The sequence below is a fragment of the Anolis carolinensis genome, chromosome 2 (genome assembly GCF_035594765.1).
Source record: "Anolis carolinensis isolate JA03-04 chromosome 2, rAnoCar3.1.pri, whole genome shotgun sequence".
Classification (NCBI taxonomy): Eukaryota; Metazoa; Chordata; class Lepidosauria; order Squamata; family Dactyloidae; genus Anolis; species Anolis carolinensis.
Window position 1 is genome coordinate 270,086,557 of NC_085842.1, and position 23,814 is coordinate 270,110,370.

General features: G+C 39.0%; 1 protein-coding gene across 3 annotated transcripts in view; it reads left to right on the top strand.

The window, feature by feature from the left end:
• Positions 1–23,814, top strand: part of fbxl17 (F-box and leucine rich repeat protein 17) — a 248,234-nt gene that overhangs the window by 111,244 nt on the left and 113,176 nt on the right. For 2 of the 3 annotated variants that reach the window (XM_062972210.1, XM_062972209.1), the window contains one exon: positions 22,543–22,619. In XM_062972210.1, the coding sequence (XP_062828280.1) occupies positions 22,543–22,619 (77 nt within the window). Of the gene's footprint in view, positions 1–16,486; positions 16,669–22,542; positions 22,620–23,814 lie in introns of those variants that run through there. The other variant, XM_062972211.1, reaches the window with a different exon arrangement.

Genomic DNA, 23,814 nt, shown 5'->3' on the forward strand with positions numbered 1-23,814 from the left:
AAGTGCTGTACTTTAAATGAATAGAATTAGTTGAAACTGAAAAGTGATGTACTTTAAATGAATGGAATTAAATGGAAAGAGTACTATGTTAGCACACACTGCCAGAGGCCAAAGTCTGCATGCAAAACACTTTTTCATGTTTTCCTTGAATCCTTTGATTCAGCCTAACATTCAGCTTATGATGAATGAGCTCTGTCTCAACCTTGGCGGAAACTGAAGAATATTGATATCTGTTGTAATGAATAGTGTAACAGCAAAAAGCTTAAGTTAGCTGGCACAAGTACAGTCTCAGTATGATGAGCTAAACGCAGACATTGTTTGGTGAGCGGCCTCTGTGTCATTTTGAAAATTAAAACTTGGCTAGCTAACATTAGGTCTGTGTACACCCATTGAATTTCTTTGTTTGCTGTGGCATCCATTCATAATTAAACATTTCAAACAATCTTCTAAAGGGTCCTTGAATTCCTCCCGCCTTTAAATATGCCCTGAAACAAGCATTTGATGAAACGATGACATAGACTTTTTCCTTTTATTTGGTGACATTCCTCTGCTCACATAAAAAGGCCTAAGAACAAATTCTTGCAGTATAGTTCTGCCTGGAAAGCAACACACCAGTTTATGGCTACTTGGAATCAGGAACATTACATCTTGGAATATTGGAATTTTCCCCTAATACACAAAAATACTCTTCTAAAAACATTGGTTGATTCACTGGTGTATACGTCACTTGATACAATTATTTCAGCTTAACATGGAATATCATAAGTTAATTTTTTATGGCTGTGGGAAAATAGGATCAGAAGGCGATCAGCAATCCATAGAAGTTTTACCAGCTTTTCTTTTACTATCCCTTTACTTGAAACAGAGGACCATGAAAACAATTGCAAAAAGCTTTTCAGGTTTTTTTTAAAACAGGAAGAAGTCCTATTTCTATAGGATAACAAAATGGCAAGCAATTGGGATGATACTGGGAAACGGACAGATCTACAGTTGCCCTCAATTTTAACTTCAGCAGAATTATGTCTGCACAGAACTGGTGTAATTCTTGTTTTGCATAAATAGGAATTACTGCATTAACCCTACAGTCTCCTTTGCATCTTAAATAAGTCCCTGGAGAGAAGTGTGACTTTTTTCATTATAAGTGCATTACGTATCCACACACTTTGTTTTGACTTCATTTTCATCATTTGTGATTCAACATCTTGCAAATACACACACTGGTGGTGCTTTCAAAATACTCAGCTTCAGCCTGTCGCTTACAGTGTCTTTGTTCCTTAAACAAGGGGTGGAAAAAGTGTGGCCCACAGATTGCATGGGCCATAAAAATAGCTTTGCATAGCTTTGCATCTTTATAATATGGACTTTATATTTCTCAGATCACAACCTGTCAGGAAAGAAGACAGAAATTGCTGCTAAACTTTTATATAGGTTGCAGGGGCTGCTTGCACCAAAACACTTTTTAAAACTTCGCAAAAAGGGAAATGGGCTTCTAGTCAACTCTAATTTAATTTTGTTAGATTTTTGTATTGTTAGGGAAGGGGTAATGAAGCCCCAGTAGCATTCCAGGGGCAGGAAATTGACCCCTTTTACTAAACCATAGTTCAGTGTAACTGCAAGTCTAGTTGTGGACATTATCAACTACCATTAATGAAAGGACTATAGCGGTTTTGTTCCTACAGCCATGCGGAAACAGTAGTTGGGTTTATGCATCCAGTATGTTGTCCAATTATTTCATTCATCTGAATGTTATTCATCCTGAATGTTATGAACACAACTGGTGTCATTTACCAAAAGCTAATGGCCTTTCATTGATGCAGTGGTATACATGTTGCACTATGACTCTGGAAACCAGGATTTGAATAATTTCTCTTAGAACAATGATAGTTCTAAGTTTCATACTGTTTGATTTTCTCTCAGGTATCTCTTGCGTGAGTAGGGCGACACACCTCCCAACATGAAACCAAGGAAGACTCAAACACGTGGTTGGGTAAAAACTGGCGACAACTTGTTTATTGATAACAGTAGCAAAAGGTTGGCTGCCATGCATGGATCCTGGATCTAAAATCGGTCAGGCCCATGCTGACTGATACCAAGCATGTCAGGGTGCAGCCGGGTAAAAGACTGAGGCAGCGTTACCCCACACCTCTGGCAAACCGAGCACTCCCCCTGCCTACAATGGGGGGGGGGGCAACCAGATCCAGGGCTCATGCCCAAACGCTACAACAAAGGGGGTGGGACACCCACTCCCCTTGCCGCCAACCCTGGTTCCTTGCCATCAATAAACTAAAAATAACACCTACGGCCCACAACCAAACAAAAGGATAAGTAGAACCAAACAGGGGTGTCACTTAAAGGATGCCTATTTTCCTATTTCTTACCAGTTTTTCCAGTTTTTCTGTAATGTTAGAAAACAGTGGCATCCCAGAAATTCTCTGCTCCAGGTTCTAATACTGGATTATGAAGAAGGAGTATGTGGCTCGCATGAAGGGAGCCAAAAACAAATGTACACTTCAGTTAGAATTATATTTGCAAGTGAAAACAATGCTCTTTTTGTGATGTCTCATGTCAAGAGCATTCTATAGAAGTTGTTTTATCTCCTTTTATCCAATTACACATTGGATTATGATGGCCTTTTTATGTTTGGCATATTTGATCAAGAGTGACTTGGTTGATGCTATTCAGAGGAGGACACTCTTGAGAACTTGCAAGAATAAGACTTTTTAGGGTGAATTATTCTGGAAATCTGAGGAGATGACCTCATGTAAGAAACATTAGCCAAAGTTAAAAAAAAAAGTTTGGATCTGCAACCATCTGCACAATACTGTTTCTGATCTTATTAGGGTGGAACTGGCCAGATACAAATGTTGGAATCAGGGCTTTCTAGTGTGCTGAGAAAATTTAGAACAGCCTTTGTGTTCAAGAGTTGATTTGCATCATGCGTTATAAGTTCTTTAGTGTGATCTATTATGCTATTAAATTTACTATTAGAAAGACTGTCACTACAGAAGAAGGAAGTTATTCCATATAGTGGAAATATTTATGTAAACGTTCTATGGACATATTTAGAAATTTCTCTAGGTATAATTGAGAAGCTGCTATGTTTTTGTACCATTTCTTTAAAAAGATTTACAGCATCTGTATGCAAGGTAAATAAACAATCATATAATTAATTTTGCATATTGAAAACCATGGGGATTTCATAAGTTGTTTGTGTACCAGAGTCATACACCAGTGATTTGGTTTTGTCTCAGAGTACTTAATTTGTATAAAATAATGACTATAAAAGATATTGTAGACTGTTAGGATTTTTTTTCACAGATTGTACTGTGTACTTTGTTTGTTTCCAGTATTGCACTTTGATAATGCAATACCCTTAAAAAAATCTATGTAATTCATTTTATTCTCAAATTCAGCTGCTGCTGCTGCTCAGTCGTTTAGTCGTTTCCAACTCTTTGTGACCTCATGGACCAGTCCACGCCAGAGCTCCCTGTCGGCCGTCACCGCCCCCAGTTCCTTCAATGTCAACCCAGTTACTTCAAGGATACCGTCCATCCATCTTGCCCTTGGTCAGCCTCTCATCCTTTTTCCTTCCATTTTCCCCAGCATCGTGATCTTTTCCAAGCTTTCCTGTCTCCTCATGATGTGGCCAAAATACTTCAGCTTTGCCTCTAATATCCTTCCCTCCAGTGAGCAGCCGGGCATTATTTCCTGGAGGATGGACTGGTTGGATCTTCTTGCGGACCAAGGCACTCTCAGGATTTTCCTCCAGCACCAGAGTTCAAAAGCGTCTATCTTCCTTCGCTCAGCCTTCCTTATGGTCCAGCTCTCGCATCCATAGGTTACTATGGGGAGTACCATTGCTTTGACTATGCGGACCTTCATTGCCAGTGTGATGTCTCTGCTCTTCACTATTTTGTCAAGGTTGGCCATTGCTCTCCTCCCAAGAAGTAAACATCTTCTGATTTCCTGGCTGCAGTTTGCATCTGCAGTGATCTTCGCGCCTAGAAATATAAAGTCTGTCACTGCCTCCACGTTTTCTCCCTCTATTTGCCAGTTATCAATAGGTGTAGTTGCCATGATCTTGGTTTTCTTGACATTTAACTGCAATCCAGCCTTTGCACTTTCTTCTTTCACCTTGGTGATAAGGCTCCTCAGCTCCTTCTCGCTTTTGGCCATCAGTGGTATCATCTGCATACCTAAGGTTGTTAATGTTTCTTCCAGCAATTTTAATTCCGGCCTTGGATTCGTCAAGCTCCGCATGTCGCATGATGTGTTCTGCGTACAAGTTGAATAGGGAGGGTGAAAGTATGCAGCCCTGCCGTACTCCTTTCCCAATCTTGAACCAGTCTGTTGTTCCGTGATCTGTTCTTACTGTGGCTACTTGGTCTTTATACAGATTTCTCAGGAGACAGACAAGGTGACTTGCTATCCCCATGCCACCAAGAACATGCCATAGTTTATTATGATCCACACAGTCGAAGACTTTAGAATAGTCAATAAAGCAGAAGTAGATGTTTTTCTGAAACTCCCTGGATTCCTCCATTATCCAGTAGATATTGGCAATTTGGCCTTTTCTGCACCCAGCTTGGACATCTGGCAACTCTCGCTCCATGTATTGCTGGAGTCTGCCTTGCAAGATCTTGAGCATTACCTTACCGGCATGGGAAATAAGTGCCACTGTACGGAAGTTTGAGCATACTTTAGCGTTTCCCTTTTTTGCTATGGGGATATAATTCAGCTGCAGTTAACTCATATTTTGAAAAAATGAATGCTCCTTATTTTTTGCTTAGCAATGGTATATAATAAATAATGACTTAATGTACCTCTTTTATTCAATTAGATGAAAATTAAAATGTATGTTTTGATTTGAGAAATGGTAAAGGTAAAGGTTTTCCCCTGACATTAAGTTTAGTCGTTTCCTACTCTGGGGGGTGGCGCTCATCTCCATTTTTAAGCTGAAGAACCGTCGTTATCCCTAGACACCTCCTGGGTCATGTGGCCGGCATGACTGCATGGAGCACCATTAACTTACCGCCGGAGCGGTACCTATTGATCTACCCATATTTGCATGTTTTCGAACTGCTTGGTTGGCAGAAGCTGGGGCTAACCGCAGAAGCTCACTCCATTCCCCGGATTCGAACCACTGAACTTTCAGTCAGCAAGTTCAGCAGCTCAGCGGTTAACCCGCCGTGGCACTGAGGGCACCTGAGAAATTATGCTTGAATAATTTTGTAAACTACCTAGTGGCTCTTTCATTCAGTTATCTGCAACAATGATATGACTTATTTTCATAAATTTCTCTCATAATAAAATTAAGTATGGACCATATGAATTAATTAAGAAGATTCAATATAAATTTAATATACCAGTTAATAAAGCTATGGACTATTTTAGAAAGTGAAGATGGAGATTACTATATTTTATGCTTGGCTCCTACGGTTAATTGTAAGACTGTTTAAAAGCTATTTGCTTCAAAATATTTTTATTGGTTAATTCAATGTGAGTTGATGGTTTGAGTTTTCTGAGATGCTTCAAGATAGGTTTGCTACTCTTAAAACTAAAACAAAAGTTATTTTATTTCAGAATGTTAAGTTTTATGCTGCATCTTAACCAGGGGTCCCCAAACTTTTTAAACCGGGGGCCAGTTCACATTCTCTCAGACAGTTGGAGGGCCGGACTATAGTTTTTTTAAAAAATGAACAAATTCCTATGCATTGCACACTGCACATATCTTATTTTGAAGTAAAAAAACAAAACAGGAATAAATACAGCCTCAAAGTTAATCATAATCATAATAAAAATAATAAAGAGTGTTGGAAGAGACCCCTTGGGCCATTTAGTCCAACCTCCTCCTGCCTTTGTGCATCAAAAGCACTAGTCAAGCACCCCTTAATAATTAATTATTGATAAAATAATAATTAAAATACTATTATAAACAAGCAAAACTTTGGAAGGCACGCACCAGGTGAGGGAGGAGACGGGAAAGGTGTGCGCCTTTCCCTCCTACCCCGCGCCGCACACAACTTCCTCGGCGGAGGAGGAGGGAGCTGCTACCACAGGAGCTGGATAAATGGCTTCGATGGGGCGCATGTGGCCCCCGGGCCTTAGGAAGCAGCCTTATGCCAATTCATACCATTGGCTCGTTTAACTAATTATTTTCTGCTGATGTGGCAACATCTCTCCAGTTGGCAAAGTCTTACCTAGAGATGACAGTCATATAGATACTACAGTGCCTATATATAGTTCATTAAAACTGATAATCTATACTTTTTCATTGCTAACTATTGTGTATTTCTTGTGCTTGTATTGTAGAGTAGGAAAGCATGAATCAAAAGATGGAACTAGTTTGCATCTTGGTCCTGAACAGATCAGGAAATATATGGAGAGAGTTTTACTTAATCATATGGTATGCAATGAGCTAAAAGGAAAAATGAGCTTTCTTCGGAACTAAAAAGATGAAATTCTGAATACAGGCAGTACCTGAATTACAAACATTTGACTTGCATCCGAGTCCTAGTTACAAACAAGGATGAGACAAAGGAAGTGAGAGAAAATCTTCCACTAGGAAAGGAAATTCACGTCTGTAATAGTTATCATGGGAAAAAGGTATCTCCACTGAATCTTTATCACCAATCCTTGTTCACATGACAACCCAAACTTTTTCAAAATCTATTTGTCACAGTGACAGATAGTGGGTTGAAATCTTCTGAACAGGGGCACAGACAGCAAATCACATTTTACAGGTGTGTTAACCCTTTCCTTTGCTATCCAGAAGTTAAAAAAATTGTTTAATTGGATTTACACTTAAAAATGTACCTGTTCTGGCTTACATACAATTTCAATTTAAGAACAATCTTGTTCGTAACCCAGAGACTACTTTTAGAATATAGCAAACCATTGGGTTAGATGGATATGAGTACTGAAAATGTTAAAATACATGGAAATTTAATGAAATTAAGGACAGTTGTTTTTATTTTCATTTTCAAATCAGTGAGGCCAAGTTATTTTATATTCTCGTTATTCAGGAAGACTAGCTTTTATCTTCTGAATTACTGATACATACAGTAGAGTCTCGTTTATCCAACTTTCAATTATCCAACTTTTGTATTATCCAACACAGTCTGCCTCCCACCTGGATCCACAGCTGTTTCTCTAGCAGCAACACACAGCAGGCCAACACACCCAACAACAACACAAGTGCAGCCACACTCCCAAACAAGTGGCAGACTTGTTGTAAAATATAATGTTTTGGTGCTTAATTTGTAAAATCATAATGTAATTTGACATTTAATAGGCTTTTCCTTAATCCTTGGTATCCAGCATTTTTACTTATCCAACGTTCTGGCGGCCCATTTATGTTGGTTAAGTGAGACTACTGTATTTGGTAGACAAAATCAGCCTATGGAAAATATTAATTACTTATCTTTTTGTCCATAGTTTAATGGACAAAGTGGCCATCACACATGACTTGTGTGTTCAAACTTGATCTTTCTTAGGTGAATGGAGTTGCAAGCTTTCTCACACTTACTATAATAGATTTTTAGTTTTAATTAGAGCAGCCCTTTTGAGACTAAACCTTTTTACCACTAGGCTTTTTCAAATCAGTGAGATAAAAAGAGAGTTATTTCAAACCATTATTTACATGATTTTAATTAATGAATATAATCTCCATGGTCATTTTTTGCAAAAGAGCATTTAATCCCTTAACCATGTTCATAATTTGCATTTTGCACAAACACTTGGGCCCTGCAGTGTTATCTTGTTTTTTTTTTTCATTTAAAAAAACATAATTTTATTTTGTTGTGTCTTCAAACCCCATTTCTTACCACAACACCTGTTTTTCATGCAGACTGAGCTGATAGGTAGAGAAGTAAAGTTTGCTTCCTTTTGCCAAGATAGAACATAGCTCCTGGCAAGGTTACGTTTGAAAATAGTTTTTCATGCAGGGATTGTACGTATTCAACAGCATTGCTGTTGCCAAGATCCACTGACTAATGAAGGGCTGGGACGATAGTGTATTCTTCTTCTTTGCTTGCGGCATGAACATGTAAGCATTTCTTCTGAGAAAAGACACTCTGGTGTTTCAAATAAAACAGTTTAACCTTCTCAGAGGAAGGTCAATGTTTTTACTGATAACATAGGGAAAAAGCAACTTTATAAACAATATGAAAGATAATTTTTTTAACTTGGCAATAACTGACAGAAACAATGGATTTCCAAGGTTTTTTCAGTAAAAATGAACATGAAAGCTAGTGCGTTTACCATCTTCTTTCACTCTCAGCAATACATTTCTCTTTAAAGAGCTCCATATTACTGTCTTCAAGAACCTCCTGCTGTCTGGACACTGACAATTTGAGTTGTGAAGTACAAAGACTTCATACTCTTTTAAAGATTTTGTGGTTAAATACCTGAGAGCATTTGTAATTCACAGTTTTCAAACCTATACTGTAAAATATCATTCTGTACAAAGTGTAGAAGAAGTGCATGTTGAACCATGGTTCTGGCATGACAGGTATTTTGAAAACTTGGATTGAGGGTTAATTGTAGATGAGTTGCTTTGGAAGAATTGTATGAATACTTTGATAAAAAATTAACTAGAGCCAGTTTATTTGGATCAGATTTTGGCTGTTTAGTTAAAGAAAATACGTAATCAAATACTGTTTTTCATTAACGTTAAGGGGATTGTAGTAAAGTATTTTTCCCATAGAGAGCTACTCCTCTTTGACTTTGATAACAATCAAATTAACTTAATGAAAGATTTTGGAGATTCCATGTATATGTTTCAATGGAGGCAGTGGTCCATCTCTCACCTATTGAAGGACATACAAGTAGAAAGATTTACCCCTTCAGGTTTTTCTGACAAGATAGTGTGTCTTCAGGTCATATGTCCAAGATGACTTAGTGCTTGCACTACCTATTATCATGACTTCAACACCTTTCCACATTATATCTACCATACTTCTTCTAGAGATGCTCATATAAAAGTGTTTTGTCCAGAGAGCTATTTCACTAGATGTCCTCTGTCAGCAGGTCTGCATCTCCTTCTGAACTTGACAGCATTAAACACAATAGTAATATTGGAAAGTCAGCATTCACTTTCTAATTATTTCTGAATGTGATTCATCATCTTGGCTGACCCCAACTTTGTAAATGGTGTGCCATAAAATGAGAAGGCATTCACATTCACATTGTTCCAAGGATATTCAAAAGAAACTGGATGTGTGGTGCTGATACACATTGTGAGAAAATGCTGTATGATGCAGAAATCTATTCCTAAATGTCTGCATCCCTATTTTGCTTTGTTAATTGGCTTTATGCTCTAGGGGGCATTAACGCTGAAGTGAACAATATATATGTACCACATTGCATTCCTTGAGCCAAGTCAATTAATCTCTCTCTACTTTTCAAAATAGTTTCTGTTTACTAGTAGTATTGTAAATTAGGCTCGTTGTAATAAAGAAGGAGACATTTGATAATTCACAAAACCCAAATGCAGTCATCTGTATAATCTCAGTGGTTGTGAACACACACAGAGAGCTGTAAGAAGCTACATGATCACATTGCCCTTTTAGTTTCATATATTTTTGTGGGAAAAGATTTTTGTGTATCCCTAATAAAGTGTTCAGTATTCGGCACAGCATATAGAATCATAGATTTTTTTTAAGTATTACTGAAATAATGGGACCTTAAATCAAATTACGGGCAGTGCCTGAGTTACAAACATCCGATTTACAAATGACTCATAGTTAAGAATGGAGGTGAGACAACAGGCTCGGGCTGTGGCGCAGGCTGGAGAGCAGCTGCAATGAATCACTGCAATGAATCAATCTGACCAGGAGGTCATGAGTTCGAGGCCCGCTTGGAGCTTATGTTTGTCTGTCTTTGTTCTATGTTAAAAGGCATTGAATGTTTGCCTATATGTGTAATGTGATCCGCCCTGAGTCCCCTTCGGGGTGAGAAGGGTGGAATATAAATGCTGTAAATAAATAAATAAATAAATAGGTGAGAGAAATCTACCCCTTGAAAGGGAAATTAACTCCTGAAAGAATTACCCTGGGGAAACAGTGTTTCCACTGAAGCTTTGTCACCAATCCTTTTTCCCACAAAAAGCCAAAATTTCAAAATCCAATGATCACAGGGACAGAAAGTGAGGTGAAATCTTCTGAGCAGGGGTACAGACAGGAAAACAAACACCATAGGAGTGTTAACTCTTCCCTAAGCTATCCAAAGCTTTTTTAAAAATTGGCTGGAGTTACACTTGTGGTCTGCCTGTACTACTCCCAGAGTAGCTCCCTTAAATCCGTGGCATTTATATGAGGGTTGATTTATCATTTAGTACCTGAATTGGTGGTTCTGATGTATTAATGTTGTTATTAAGTCAAAAAACCCTGCCTTGCCATCATGAAGCAAAAGTGGAAGTTCTCACTAATCACTAAATAAGCAATTTGGAGATCAAACTTTAAAGCCCATAACTTTGAATTGAAATTGGAGTGTTTAGGACCTACAGAGATACTATTTGAACCATCAGTAATTCAGATTCTTTCCAGGATTCTATGAATTAGTAGCAAAGCATAAGATAATGTGGCATGTTCCACATAGCAAACATTGTAAAAAATTATTGTGGTCCTTTCAATAAGTGTTTCACAGATATGTTTGGCCAGTCAGCTTGAGATATATCCTAAAACACATATCACCAATTGGTTTTCTACCTTTTCCCTCTCATTGGCAAAGGTTTTTTTAAACTCTAAAGGATTTAGATGCTGCCATAAGATGCTGAGCTGATGGAAGCATTGCTACTGGTTGGATCTCCAAGGCAGATCTTCTTAGGCAGACAGGTTTTGCTACAAAAGCCATTAAAATTATGGAAAATCAGAAGCACATCCCATACCAGACTGGTCTTTGTGTAGTTCAGCAATAATGCCATTGAATACTAGAGATCCTAGACATGGGAAATTTGGGCTACGGTATCTTGTGCTAGTAAATCAGGAAAAGTACTCTGAAGCTGCTACTGGAAGGTCAGTCGAAGTAGAAGAAATGAACAGCCGCAAATTAATAATGGCATGCTACAGTAAAGGAAATCCATCAGAATAGGCCATCAAATTTAATGCATACCATATGGAAATAGATATTCCCAAATTTTTACATTACAGAGCAGTGATCATACAGCAAAAGAAGGTGGCGGCTTCTTCCTCCTCCTCCTCCTCCTCCGCCTCCTCCTCCTCCTCTTCTTTATTGGTTCAGTCGTCTCCGACTCTTCGTGACCTCATGGACCAGTCCACACCAGAGCTCCCTGTTGGCCGTCGCTGCCCCCAGTTCCTTCAAGGTCAAGCCAGTCACTTCAAGGATACCATCCATCCATCTCGCACTTGTTCAGCCTCTCTTCCTTTTTCCTTCAATTTTCCCCAGCATCATGATCTTTTCCAAGCTTTCCTGTCTTCTCATGATGTGGCCAAAATACTTAATCTTTGCTTCTAATATCCTTCCCTCCAGTGAGCAGCCGGGCATTATTTCCTGGAGGATGGACTGGTTGGATCTTCTTGCGGTCCAAGGAACTCTCAGAATTTTCCTCCAGCACCAAAGTTCAAAAGCATCTATCTTCCTTTGCTCAGTCTTCCTTATGGTCCAGCTCTCACATCCATAGGTTACTATGGGGAATACCATTGCTTTCACTTCGTTGCCACTGTGATGTCTCTGCTCTTCACTATTTTATCAAGGTTAGCCATTGCTCTCCTCCCAAGAAGTAAATGTCTTCTGATTTCCTGGCTGCAGTCTGCATCTGCAGTAATCTTCACGCCTAGAAATATAAAGTCTGTCACTGCCTCCACGTTTTCTCCGTCTATTTGCCAGTTATCTTTCAGTCTGGATGCCATAATTTTGGTTGTCTTGATGTTTAACTGCAACCCAGCTTTTGCACTTTCTTCTTTCACCTTGGTGATAAGGCTCCTCAGCTCCTCCTCACTTTCAGCCATCAGAGTGGTATCATCTGCATACCTAAGGTTGTTAATGTTTCTTCCAGCAATTTTAATTCGAGCCTTGGATTCGTCAAGCCCCGCACGTCGCATGACTTGTTCTGCGTACAAGTTGAATAGGTAGGGTGAAAGTATACAGCCCTGCCGTACTCCTTTCCCAATCTTGAACCAGTCTGTTGTTCCGTGGTCTGTTCTTACTGTGACTACTTGGTCTTTATACAGATTTCTCAGGAGACAGACAAGGTTGGTCTGTTCTTACTTGGTCTTTATACAGATTTCTCAGGAGACAGACAAGGTGACTTGGTATCCCCATACCACCAAGAACATGCCACAATTTATTATGGTCCACACAGTCGAAGGCTTTAGAATAGTCAATAAAGCAGAAATAGATGTTTTTCTGAAACTCCCTAGCTTCCTCCATTATCCAGTAGATATTGGCAATTTGGTCTCTCGTTCCTCTGCCGTTTCTAAACCCAGCTCGAACATCTGGCAATTCTCGCTCCATGTATTGCTGGAGTCTGCCTTACAGGATCTTGAGCATTACTTTACTGCCATGGGAAATAAGTGCCACTGTACAGACGTTTGAGCATTCTTTAGCGTTTCCCTTTTTTGGTATGGGGATATACAGTAGAGTCTCACTTATCCAACATAAACAGGCCGGCAGAACGTTGGATAAGCAAATATTTTGGGATAATAAGGAGGAATTAAAGAAAAGCCTATTAAACATCAAATTAGATTATGATTTTACAAATTAAGCACCAAAACATCATCCTTCCTGTTGTCTTCTTCCACTTCCATGCATTGCTTGTTTAAAAATAGTTCCTTGCCTCTTCTGGCTAAGCTCTGGAATTGTGCATTTAATTGGGCATATCTCCCCTATCACTGTTTCCTTTTGCCTTCCTTCTTTCTTGGGCTACCTTGCCTTCTTGGTTTTCTTTTTCCTTGGGACGTACTTTGTTGCTGCCTCCTGAACAGTGTTGTGAATTTCTGTACATAGATCTTCAGGAACTCTGTTTATTAAATCTAGTCCCTGAAATCTATTCTTCACCTCCACTGCATATTCACTAGGAATATTTGTGAGATCGTATCTAGTTGGTCTGTGTATTTTCCCCATTCTCTTTAGTCTGATTCTAAATTTTGCAATAAGAAGTTTGTGATCTGAACTACAGTCAGCTCCAGGTCTTGTTTTCACCAACTGGATGGATGCCTGCCACCTTTGGCTGCAAAGGATGTAGTCAATCTGATTTCAGTGTTGACCATCTGGTGAAATCCATGTATAAAGCCGTCTTTTAGGTTGTTGGAAGAGAGTGTTTGTTATGCACAGTGAGTTTTCCTGATAGCTATCAGCCTACGTCTTGCTTCATTTTGTCATCCGAAACCATGCTTGCCTGTGATCCCGGTTGTCATTTGACTACCCACCTTAACATTCCAATCTCCTGTAATGAAAATAATGTCTCTTTTTGGTATATTATCCAGTAGGTGTTGTAGATCCTCATAGAACTGATCTAATTCTGCTTCTTCAGCAGCTGTGGTTGGAGCGTATATTTGGATCACTGTGATGTTCAACAGCTTGCCTTGAACTCGAATTGAGATCATACTGTTGCGCCCCAAGGCAGCGCGAGCACTCGAAAACCAGGCAGGAGCCAATATAACACAAGCTGTTTATTGAAGCAGAGTAAATATATAGGTCTATGCGCATTTAAGGTGGAAAGTCAAAGTAAGAAATAGTCCATAATATTTAGTCTTTTGCAATTCAGAAAGAGTTCATCAATGTCCAATTTGTAATCCACAAGTGAAGCTCGATAGCTTCCCTTAGATAGCAAAGTTTGTCCATGAAAGAATAGTGGAAAACAAAGCACTGCAAATCGATTGAAAAGTCCTGTAGCAAAGTCAAAGAAGCAAGGTAAACAAAGTGGAATCAATCTCAATCCAAGAACAAGGAAGCCGCGGTAACAAGGCAAGGTCTACTCGGGAGTCGTGGCTCAGCATGGCTCTCCTGTAACTGGAAACTCGGCACAGATTCAGAAGACAAGGCAAGGAGCTGGAAACTGGAACCTCTTCCGAGGAAAGACAAAGTTGACACCACAGTGAAAATACAGTGCAGAGTACTTTTAGCAGAATCCCAAGTCTGTAAGAATTAGGGAGAACAGGGCCCACGAAAGTTCTCATGGGAAAACTAATCATTATCTAGTTTGAGAGCGAGTCTTTGACTTCTTCTCAGTCCTTTATTTCTACTTCTATCTTTGGTAACAAAATCTCTCCAATTAAAACTTCCATTCTCCCCCAAGTCTGTATCATCTGGTGTGGTTAACGCTGAAGAGAATTCGGAATGTTTGCCAATTAGCGGATCCATGATATCCGGCACCTGCAAGGCCATACAGCCTGAATTCTGAGCAGGAATGTCTTCGAATTCTGCCGCCTCATCTGTTTCTGACTCCAACTCTTGATGTTACCTGGGCCATGATGGCTGAGCCACAACACATAGTCCCATTTTTTGGGTTGTATCCAAGCACTGCTTTAGCAACTTTATTATTAATTATGAAGGCTGCTCCATTTCTTCGGTGTTCTTCTTGTCCACAGTAGTAGATCTGGTGGTCATCTGTTGTGAAGTGGACCATTCCAGTCCATTTCACTGACTCCCAGAATGTCTATCTTTAATCTTGACATCTCACCAATAACCACATCCAGTTTGCCCTGGCTCATAGATCTTACATTCCAGGTTCCTATAGTGTGTTGATCTTTAGGGCATCAGATTCATCGTTCACCTCCAGCACCGTCGGCCGTTAGCCTTCCTTTCAGCGTTGAGCTAACTGCGTCATCACATCTGGGGCTAGTTGAGCTAGTCCTCTGTTCCTCCCCAGTAGCATTTTGATCATCTTCTAACCTGGGAGTCCTATCTTCCGGTGGTATACCGACATATCTCTGGTTGTACTGATCCATTTAGTTTTCATGGCAAGAATACTGGGGTGGGTTGCCATTACCTTCCCCAGGGATCGTATTTAGTCTGACCTCTCTGCCATGACCTTCCCGTCTTGGGTACCCCTTCACAGTTTAGCTCATGGCATCATCGAGGTGCGCAAGCCCCAGCACCGCGTCAAGGTAACAATCCTTTGCATAGGGAAGGCTTATGATTCAAAATAAACTGAATCTAGAACTTGAAGAATTGCAAAGAAAGGTCAATATGACATAAGTCACCTTGGGTTTCACTCTGGGAGAAAGGCAGCATACAAATGCAGTACATAAAATAAAATGAATAAAATTGGGAACAAAACGTTAAGATTGAAGATGAATCAGTGAAAACTCCTAACTTAATAAAATGAATATGTGGGTAAAATTTTAAAACCAAATCTCTACTGGAAATCTAGATAATGGAGTATTAGTGGACAATTCAGAAATAATTCTAATACTGAGTTACCTTTGTGGTTATGTGCCTCACATAAATGTACAAATCTTTCCACAGAATGTTCCAGAACTGAGCAGCTTTCTGGCAGGAGGCCCAAGTTCCTGGGCACCAATATCTATAGCAGTGTGCACTATTCTCCCCAATTTTTTTAATGTCGTGTGATTCGCTTTGGTTTTGAAAAGGCGGAAGCTACTTTCACTTCTCCATCCTACAACTCTTCTTCCCTCCCCCCCCCACCTCCAGCCTTTGTCTGGTTTTTTTCTGATGCCTTGCACTGCCCCAAGGCCTTTTTAAATGTGCCCCTCCCCCAGTGTGGGAGAAAGATCCACATTGTAATACTAGGAGTGTTTCTTCTGTCTTGTAGAAGAGCATCAGGTGAATTCTTGCTCTATCTGCCAAGGTTTTATGAGCAAGCCCTATCTTGGCACTGTGCTTACCTGTGGGACCAATGTGCCACGCAACTTACATGGCAGTGAAAAATCGGTCTCTACACATCACTTCTGTATGTCCATCTGTAAGCAAAAGTCAGTATTACCAGTCTTAAAGAGGATCCTTCCACCTCGTTGATATTCATGTTGTCCCCACCTTTGGCAAAATCCTGAATAGCTCCCTCTATTCTGCCCGCAGCATCTCAGGACAGGCCCGAGATCTCACTACCACACTGACACTGGGGCAGTTGATGTCTTTTGCTTTCCTTTGAGATGCAAATCTCACATAATATTTTCCACCAGCCTCAGCAGCCATCCCACTGAACAGACTTCTAGTGCCCATCCTGTAATCCTTGATACCGACTGCAATGGCCATCAGAGAAACCACAACAAACTACAAAGCAGCATCTTTGAGTCCTTCATTCTCCCCCCATACTCACCTTTGTCATTGTGTAACAGTTTTTCCATGAGAGAACTGTCCTCCTGTTTTTGCTAGGACAGTGCTTTCATCCTTCATTGGCTAATGTGTGCCTCCTCTACTGGTAAACTAGCTAATCCCCCAATTGTGTGAGTCACAGAGGCCATAAAGAAGAAGGATATTTACTATAGTTACTTGTAACTATAGTTCTTCAAGTGGTCACCTGTGTCCTCTCACAAACACACCCTCCTCCCCTCTTTTCTTCCAGGTCTACCAATCCTTCCCAGCAGACATCAGAAGTGAGGTCCAGTCTCAGCACTATAGAAATTTGTGCCCAGAAAGACAGGGTATTGCCAGAAAGTTGCTCAGCTCTGGAACATTCCATAGATGGATCTATGCATGCCAGTTGTGTGAGGGCACAGATAACCACTTGAAGAACTACAGTTGAAGGTATGCAACCTGTCCTTCCTGACCAACAAACAGAGAAAAATTATGAAATAAATAACACTTAGTAATTAAAATAGCTATCAAACCTAAAACTTTCATGAAAGAAAGAACTAATTTTTGAAGACATTAACTTAATTCTAGCAATTTGAGGACAGAGACCAATTAGTGCATAGTGTAGCAGCAATAGTTATTAGACAAGTTGGATATGGATTGATAAATCAAAGAAAATGATTAAGTTCATGGATTCTGGTTGAAATATCTAAGCAACTTTGTTCCATGTCTAGCACAGCAATTTAATCTCTTGCTGCAATCAGTTATTATCACAGATTGAACAACAGCAGGAAGAGCAGATTATGAAAGGGGAGAGGGTAGCTATTTCAGCAAATTACAATCAAATTACTTGTTTACTAACAAAGTTTAAATTCTCAATAGGAATAATGGCTAACACAATCCATTACCATTTAATTCAAAATTCTCTTTATACAAAAGAAAAGATAATTATCCACAAGACAAGGGATGAAAGATCAATTATTTATTGATAAAAATTATACTTTAAAACTGTAAAAGATGTATAACTAATTTTCAAATTGCTTGGGTCAAGTATTTTAAAAGCATTAGATTCTTGCCACACACATGGATCAAAATATCGTAAAATTGTAGGAATCAAAATGACAGCAAATGGAGAAGAACTTGGCTGCATCAAAACGAGTATAGTGTCTACATCAAGGGAAGTAATGCTTTGGTCAGACCACCCCTGGCCTACTGTGTCCTATTTTGGGCACTACAATTCAAGAGGGATATTGACAAGCTGGAACGTGTCCAGAGAAGGGCAACTAAAATGATCAAAGGTCTGGAAACCATGCCCTGTGAGTAGCTGGGCATGGTAGCTGGCAGAAGAGAAGTTTGAGAGGAAGTATGATAGCCATGTTTAAATATTTGAAAGGATGTCATACAGAGGAGGGAGCAGACTTCTTTTCTGCTGTCCTGGAGACTAGGACTCAGAGCGATGGGTTAAAAGTAAAGGAAAGGAGATTCTACTTGAACATTAAGAAGAACTTCCTGACTGTAGAAACTGTTCAGCAGTGGAACTCACTGTGTTGGCATGTGGTGGAGGCTCCTTCTTTGAAGACTTTTAAACAAAGGCTGGATGGCCAACCGTTCGGAGGTGCTTTGATTGCTCTTTTCCTAAACAAAGGGAAGACAGCAGGGTCTTTGGATTCATTCATATAAATATTAAAATCACCCATGAGAAAAGTGTGAATATCATATAAGAGAAAGAAATTTGAGCAAAAATAAAAATCAGGAATAAAAGTTAAAAATGGGCCAGGTGGATGGTAAATTGCTACAATCCGCAGGTGTAGAACCAAAAAGAGCCTCACAGCATGGGCCTCAAAAGAAGAGAAATAATGAGTCTGGGAAGGAAAAAAGTTGAAACTGTCAGGAGCTAGATTATAGAAGCTTCGCCCCACCCTACAATCATGGTGACTTTTATGAGAAACGGAGAGTCCTTTGAAGGAGAGGGCAGCTGAAGTAGCAGTATCATAGGCAGGAAGGCAAGTTCTAGAGAGAGTAAGAAGGTGAAAAGATCTGCACAGAAATAAATCATGAACAGTAACATCTTTAGGAGCCATTGATGGACAGTTCCACAAGAGCAGAATAAGGGAAGTTGGGGAAGAGACAGCAGGTAGGTATCAGATTAGAAGAAGTGGAAGAAATAGGAGCCATAACAAACAGAGTTCATTGATAAACATTTATTGGGGCTCTACAAGAAATTTTAGGTTCAAAATGGTTCTGCAGCTGAAAAAGTTTGGGAATCCCTGGTCTATAAGGTCGATATTGTAGTATCGGATGAAAGCTAAATGTATGCTACCTATCGTCAGCAGTTACTGCCATAGGATTTATGATACATAAAAACTCCAGTAACTTTTAAACTTGTTGCTCAGATGTTCATCAAACAATGCTAGATTTTCTTCCTTGGCAAAGTAAATGAGTAGTCTGCAGCAATTTGGCAGAAATGTATGGCATAGATGTATCAATTTTCAGCACTTTTATTTGCTGTAACCCTTGCAGTCTTCACTGGGTGAATCTCAAATCTGGCACAACTTATCAAACGGAGTAGGGATGCCACATTTCATATTAATAGCTTGACAACTCATTTTTGAAGCAATAGAATTTTGTGACTTGCAGAGACAGAACCAGAGGTGATTCAGAGGGACGACAACATCTTTGATTAATCAATTTAAATAGCAAGATTCTACACATGTTTTCTTCTTTCCCATTATCTTTGGTAAGATTTGAAGAATGCTGAATATGAATAATGCTTTCATGAGCTGGATGTGTGCCTTTGTATTCTCTCTTTACATTTTCAGCCCTACATCTTCTTTCAAATTGCTCTCAGATTGGCAATATCTTTGATTGCTAAACTTTTGCTCTGTCAGGTTGCAGTCATCCTATGTCAAAGCTGGGAAATCTTTGACCCTCTAAACAGTTTGGAGTTCAGCTTTCAGAAACCCTTGCCAGCATTGCTCATAGTATGTGTGAGAATTATAGTCTAAAATATTTGGATATCCAAAGGTTCCCTAGGCCTGTCCTTATGAATAACCAGAACATATACTTCTGGGCTCATGTGCTACTGCATCTTTATAACTAAACCTCTCGACCAGTCAATTTTAGACAGTCTGCTTTCCATTTTAACTGATGGCAGAGATTGTTTTCTCTTACAAAAATATTTATATTATTCAAATACAACAGTGATCTGGCTGGTGTTCATTCTGCCGCTTGTCAAGCTCTGTCTCTAATGGTGTCATTTCTTTTCATATCTCTAAGGCAATTGAAACTGTTCTTTAAAGTGAAATGTCCTAAACCAGTGTGTGGCAGTTCCTATTAGCCAAAGTGCATCACAAACAGTAATAAGGTCTCCAAGGACCACTTTTCTTGCAAGCTCTGTAGTCATATTTCCTCATTAGTTCATTTCAGTTGTCACTAATGCCATGTTCCAAGCTTTTGCAACGTACACCAAAACAAGTACAAACTATGTATGCATATAGAACAGACATTTATTTTCCATAATTCGGGGTCTTTTTGAATCCATTTGATAGCTTGTACTTTACACATTTTAATTAATTAACCTTTATCCTGATTCACCGTAGTATATTATAGTATAGGAAAAATGCACAAATTGTAAGGCATTATCAGTTTCTTTCAAACTTTTAGATTACTTGATTTAATGTATAAAATCTTATACTTTCTACATTGTAAATGTTAGAAAGTGATAAGCATTAGCTTTATTCTCTTTTTGGAGTAATTATTATTAAAGGGTAGAAATGTACTCAGAATGAAAGAATTATTTTAAATGTTTATGAACACATGTTTGCAGAAGAAGAATGAGAACATGTGATAATCTCTCCACACTTCATTTTATTACTATTCTTTTGCTTGTGACATTACATAGCATTCAGTACTATGCATTTGAGTTGATTAGCTGTGCACTGAATAATTGATTTCTTAGTACATACATACCATATTATATTTCATAGAATGATATATCGTAGAGCAGTGGTTCCCAAACTTATTTGGCCTACCACCCCCTTTCCAGAAAAAATATTACTCAGCGCCCTGGATTTTTTTTTTAATAGCAATTAAACAGAAAGATATATGTACCCGTGGCCCTCACTGCTCCCCTGGATTGCTGCAGCACCCACCAGGGGGTGGTAGTGCCCAATTTGGGAATCACTGCCATAGAGTCTCACTTATCCAACATAAATGGGCCAGCAGAATGTTGGATAAGCGAAAATGTTGGATAATGAGGGATTAAGGAAAAGCCTATTAAACATCAAATTACATGATGTGCTGTCATTATATAAATAAAAGTGATTGGGTCATGTTCACATTACTCTCCTGGAGCATAGCATTTCCCTATTCTCCTTTGGGGCCTCTGGAACCTCAAGGAGTCAGATATGGAGAGATGTGGTATAATAAAGCAGCATTAACTTTGAGTCCCACCCATGGGAGGAAAAAAAGCAATTAATAAGAAATGAATTAATAATAATAATAATAATAACAACAACAATAATAATAACAATAATAATATACACCTCCCTTGCCTAGTTTCCAATAGACCTCAAAACCTCTGAGGATGCCTGCCATAGATGTGGGTGAAACAAGAGAGGGTAAAAGGATAGAATACTTATGGAACATGGCCAGACAGCCTGGAAAACTCACAACAACCCAGATCTCTTCTCTTCCTGTCAGTAGCCAAGTTCTTGATTGGGTGTCTGAGCATCTAGCTGTCATCCTTTCATCCCCCTCGATGTCAGAAAGACAAGTCTTCCCTCGCAGCGAGGCTTTGGAAAGGTCTGTCACAAGGAAGAGCTGCTTCTTGCTATGGCAATGTGGGCTTCCAAGGAAAAGGAGACCCTCCCCCTTCCTCCTTCCTTCCGCTTTGGTGCTGGAGGGAAGCAGGAGACTCCAAACTGGGGCGCCTTCCAGGGCATTCAAGCCTCACTCACTCAAGCACCAAAAAAGCAGTAGTAGCAACAACCATGCTCCCTCCGCCACTCTGTTTCCCCCTCTCAGATCCAGCGTCCCCATTCCCTGTGATACATTTTCAACCCAATTCCTTTTGTGAATTGCCTGCAGGGAGGGAAAGCAGGCAGATTGTGGTAAGCCGGTGGAAACACTGAGTAGAAAGAGGTGGGAGGAGGAGGAGGAGGAGAGGGCAGGAGGTGAAAGGACTGACGCAGGGAGAGGCCCGCTATGCATTGCTGCCTAAAGAAAGGCAGCAACAGCTGTGGATCTGGGAGGCAGACTGGGAGGCCGGATAAGCGGGACTCTACTGTAAATGACAATAGTACCTAAAAGGTAGCATAGTAATATTGTGAAGAACTTCAAATTGCGTTGATGTTTGGGCTTACATTGAATATTATATGTTTATTCTAATTGTACAAAAGAGGATCTGGTGTACAAGCATTCATAGAATTAGACAGTTTATTTCTCTACATATGTCAGTTATATACAGCCTCAATTGCCTGATTTTCATAATAAATGAATGGCAAATAGTAGAGCACTGTGAAGTTGATATAGTAATGATTAATGATATGTATTGGATCTCTGCCATTGAAAGCTGAGCATCTTAGAAAGAAAGACATTATGTTTATTGTAGAAAAGGTAAATGATGAAATGGCTTTTAAAAGGTTACTATGAAACAAATCATTTGCGCAGTAAAATCTTAATATCTATTTTTATTATTGTTTTGATGAGGACTTATATGTTTAGGGGAAAGTATAAAAAAGAGCATAAAATCCAAATCTGAGTTTGAAATTAACACAGCCATTAGAATTGCCATTCTATATTTCCATTCTAATTAATGCATGTTTTGTTCATATTTTTGTTCATATGATAGATACTATTTCATGCAATGATATTTACTGATGTATGTAATGATAACGGTGGACATACCCACATGAATCAAAATCCTATTAAAATTGAAAACTGCAATTTAATAGTTTCAAAATGTTTAACTTACATTTCTTTGTGGTTATTTGATCTAATTGAGCTACACATTATGTTAGTATTCAACATATTATTGTCTCTTTGAACCATTTGTGTAATACCTCAGACAGGATGCATTAATGGAAATCCTTTATGTCATTAAAATATCTATTTTCCATGAATGGCTTATGTCCGAAATAGTGAACTCATTCTAATTGCAAGGAAAGGATCTAATGTATTTTGAAATTGCTTTGGCTATATTAGGAATAAATTGAAATTTTAATGTAATTGATCAGTCATTGACATTCTGAAGATTGAGTAGCCCTTGTCTTTCATTAGTATAAATATAGTTAAACAACTTTTAATGCAGATTTGTCTATGTTCCAGATGCGTGGAAGTCATTGCTAAAGAAGGCCAGAACTTGAAAGAACTTTATTTGGTGTCATGTAAAATTACAGACTATGGTGAGTAATATTGCTTGAAGAGAAATGTTTTATGGTCAAAAGTAATGTTGATTACAAACAATACATAATTGTCCCAATGAAAGATGCATTGAAATTATGATTGGACTAAAATCTGAACTGTTCTGGAATTTCTCTGTACTTTAGGAATATTTCTTTCCTATGGAAATATTTTGAAACTGATGGGATTGACAGAAGTAGTTTGTAATCTGGCACATTGTTCTAATAATAATAATAGTAATAATAATAATAATAATAATAATAATAATAATAATAATAATTTTATTTTTATACCCCAACCCATCTCCCCGAGGGGACTTAGGGCGGCTTACATGGGGCAACAAGCAATATAAAACTCAACAATAAAAACAAATCATAAACAAATAAAATCACATATACCAATAAATAATAAGCACACTTTGATAGAAACCTGGGTTGGCTTCTAAAAGGGATAGTGGGCCAGAAAAGTGCAAATAGTTTTGTACGGTACAGATTAGGAAAGATGTAGGTACCAGGGACTATTATCCCATTAAGGTGCTGGAGGAGGCATACACCTAAAGACTATATATGGCTAAGGACTAAAAATACTATAAAAATAGAATGGACAAACAGGGCAATCCCAAACTAAGGAAATCAGTTGCCAAAACCTGTTGAAAGAGCCAAGTTTTTAGGCTCTTCCGAAAAATAAGGGGGGTAGGGACCTGCCTAATCTCCCTAGGGAGAGAGTTCCAGAGCCAGGGGGCCACTATGGAGAAGGCCCTCTCCCTCGTCCCCACCAACCGCAATTGCGACAGTGGTGGGATCGAGAGGAGGGCCTTCCCTGATGAACGGAGAGACCGTGCAGGTTCATAGGGGGAAATATGGTCACGAAGGTAGGTGGGTCCCTCCCCAATGTTATTTGCTCTGGTAATAGAACCCCTAGCATATAAAATAAGGATGAATGAAACATGGGAAGGATATAAGATTGGGAGGAAGGAGGAGTTGAGATTGAACCTGTATGCGGACGATGCAATAATTTTAACACAGAGACCAAGGGAAATGATTAAATCAATGAAAATAATATTGAGGGAGTTTAAAAAAGTATCAGGGCTATCAGTAAATATGGAGAAATCAGAGATATTATTTATTAATACGCCACCGAAGGAACAATTAGAGATAAGGAAGGAATCAGGATTAAAATTGGGTATTAAAAAGATGA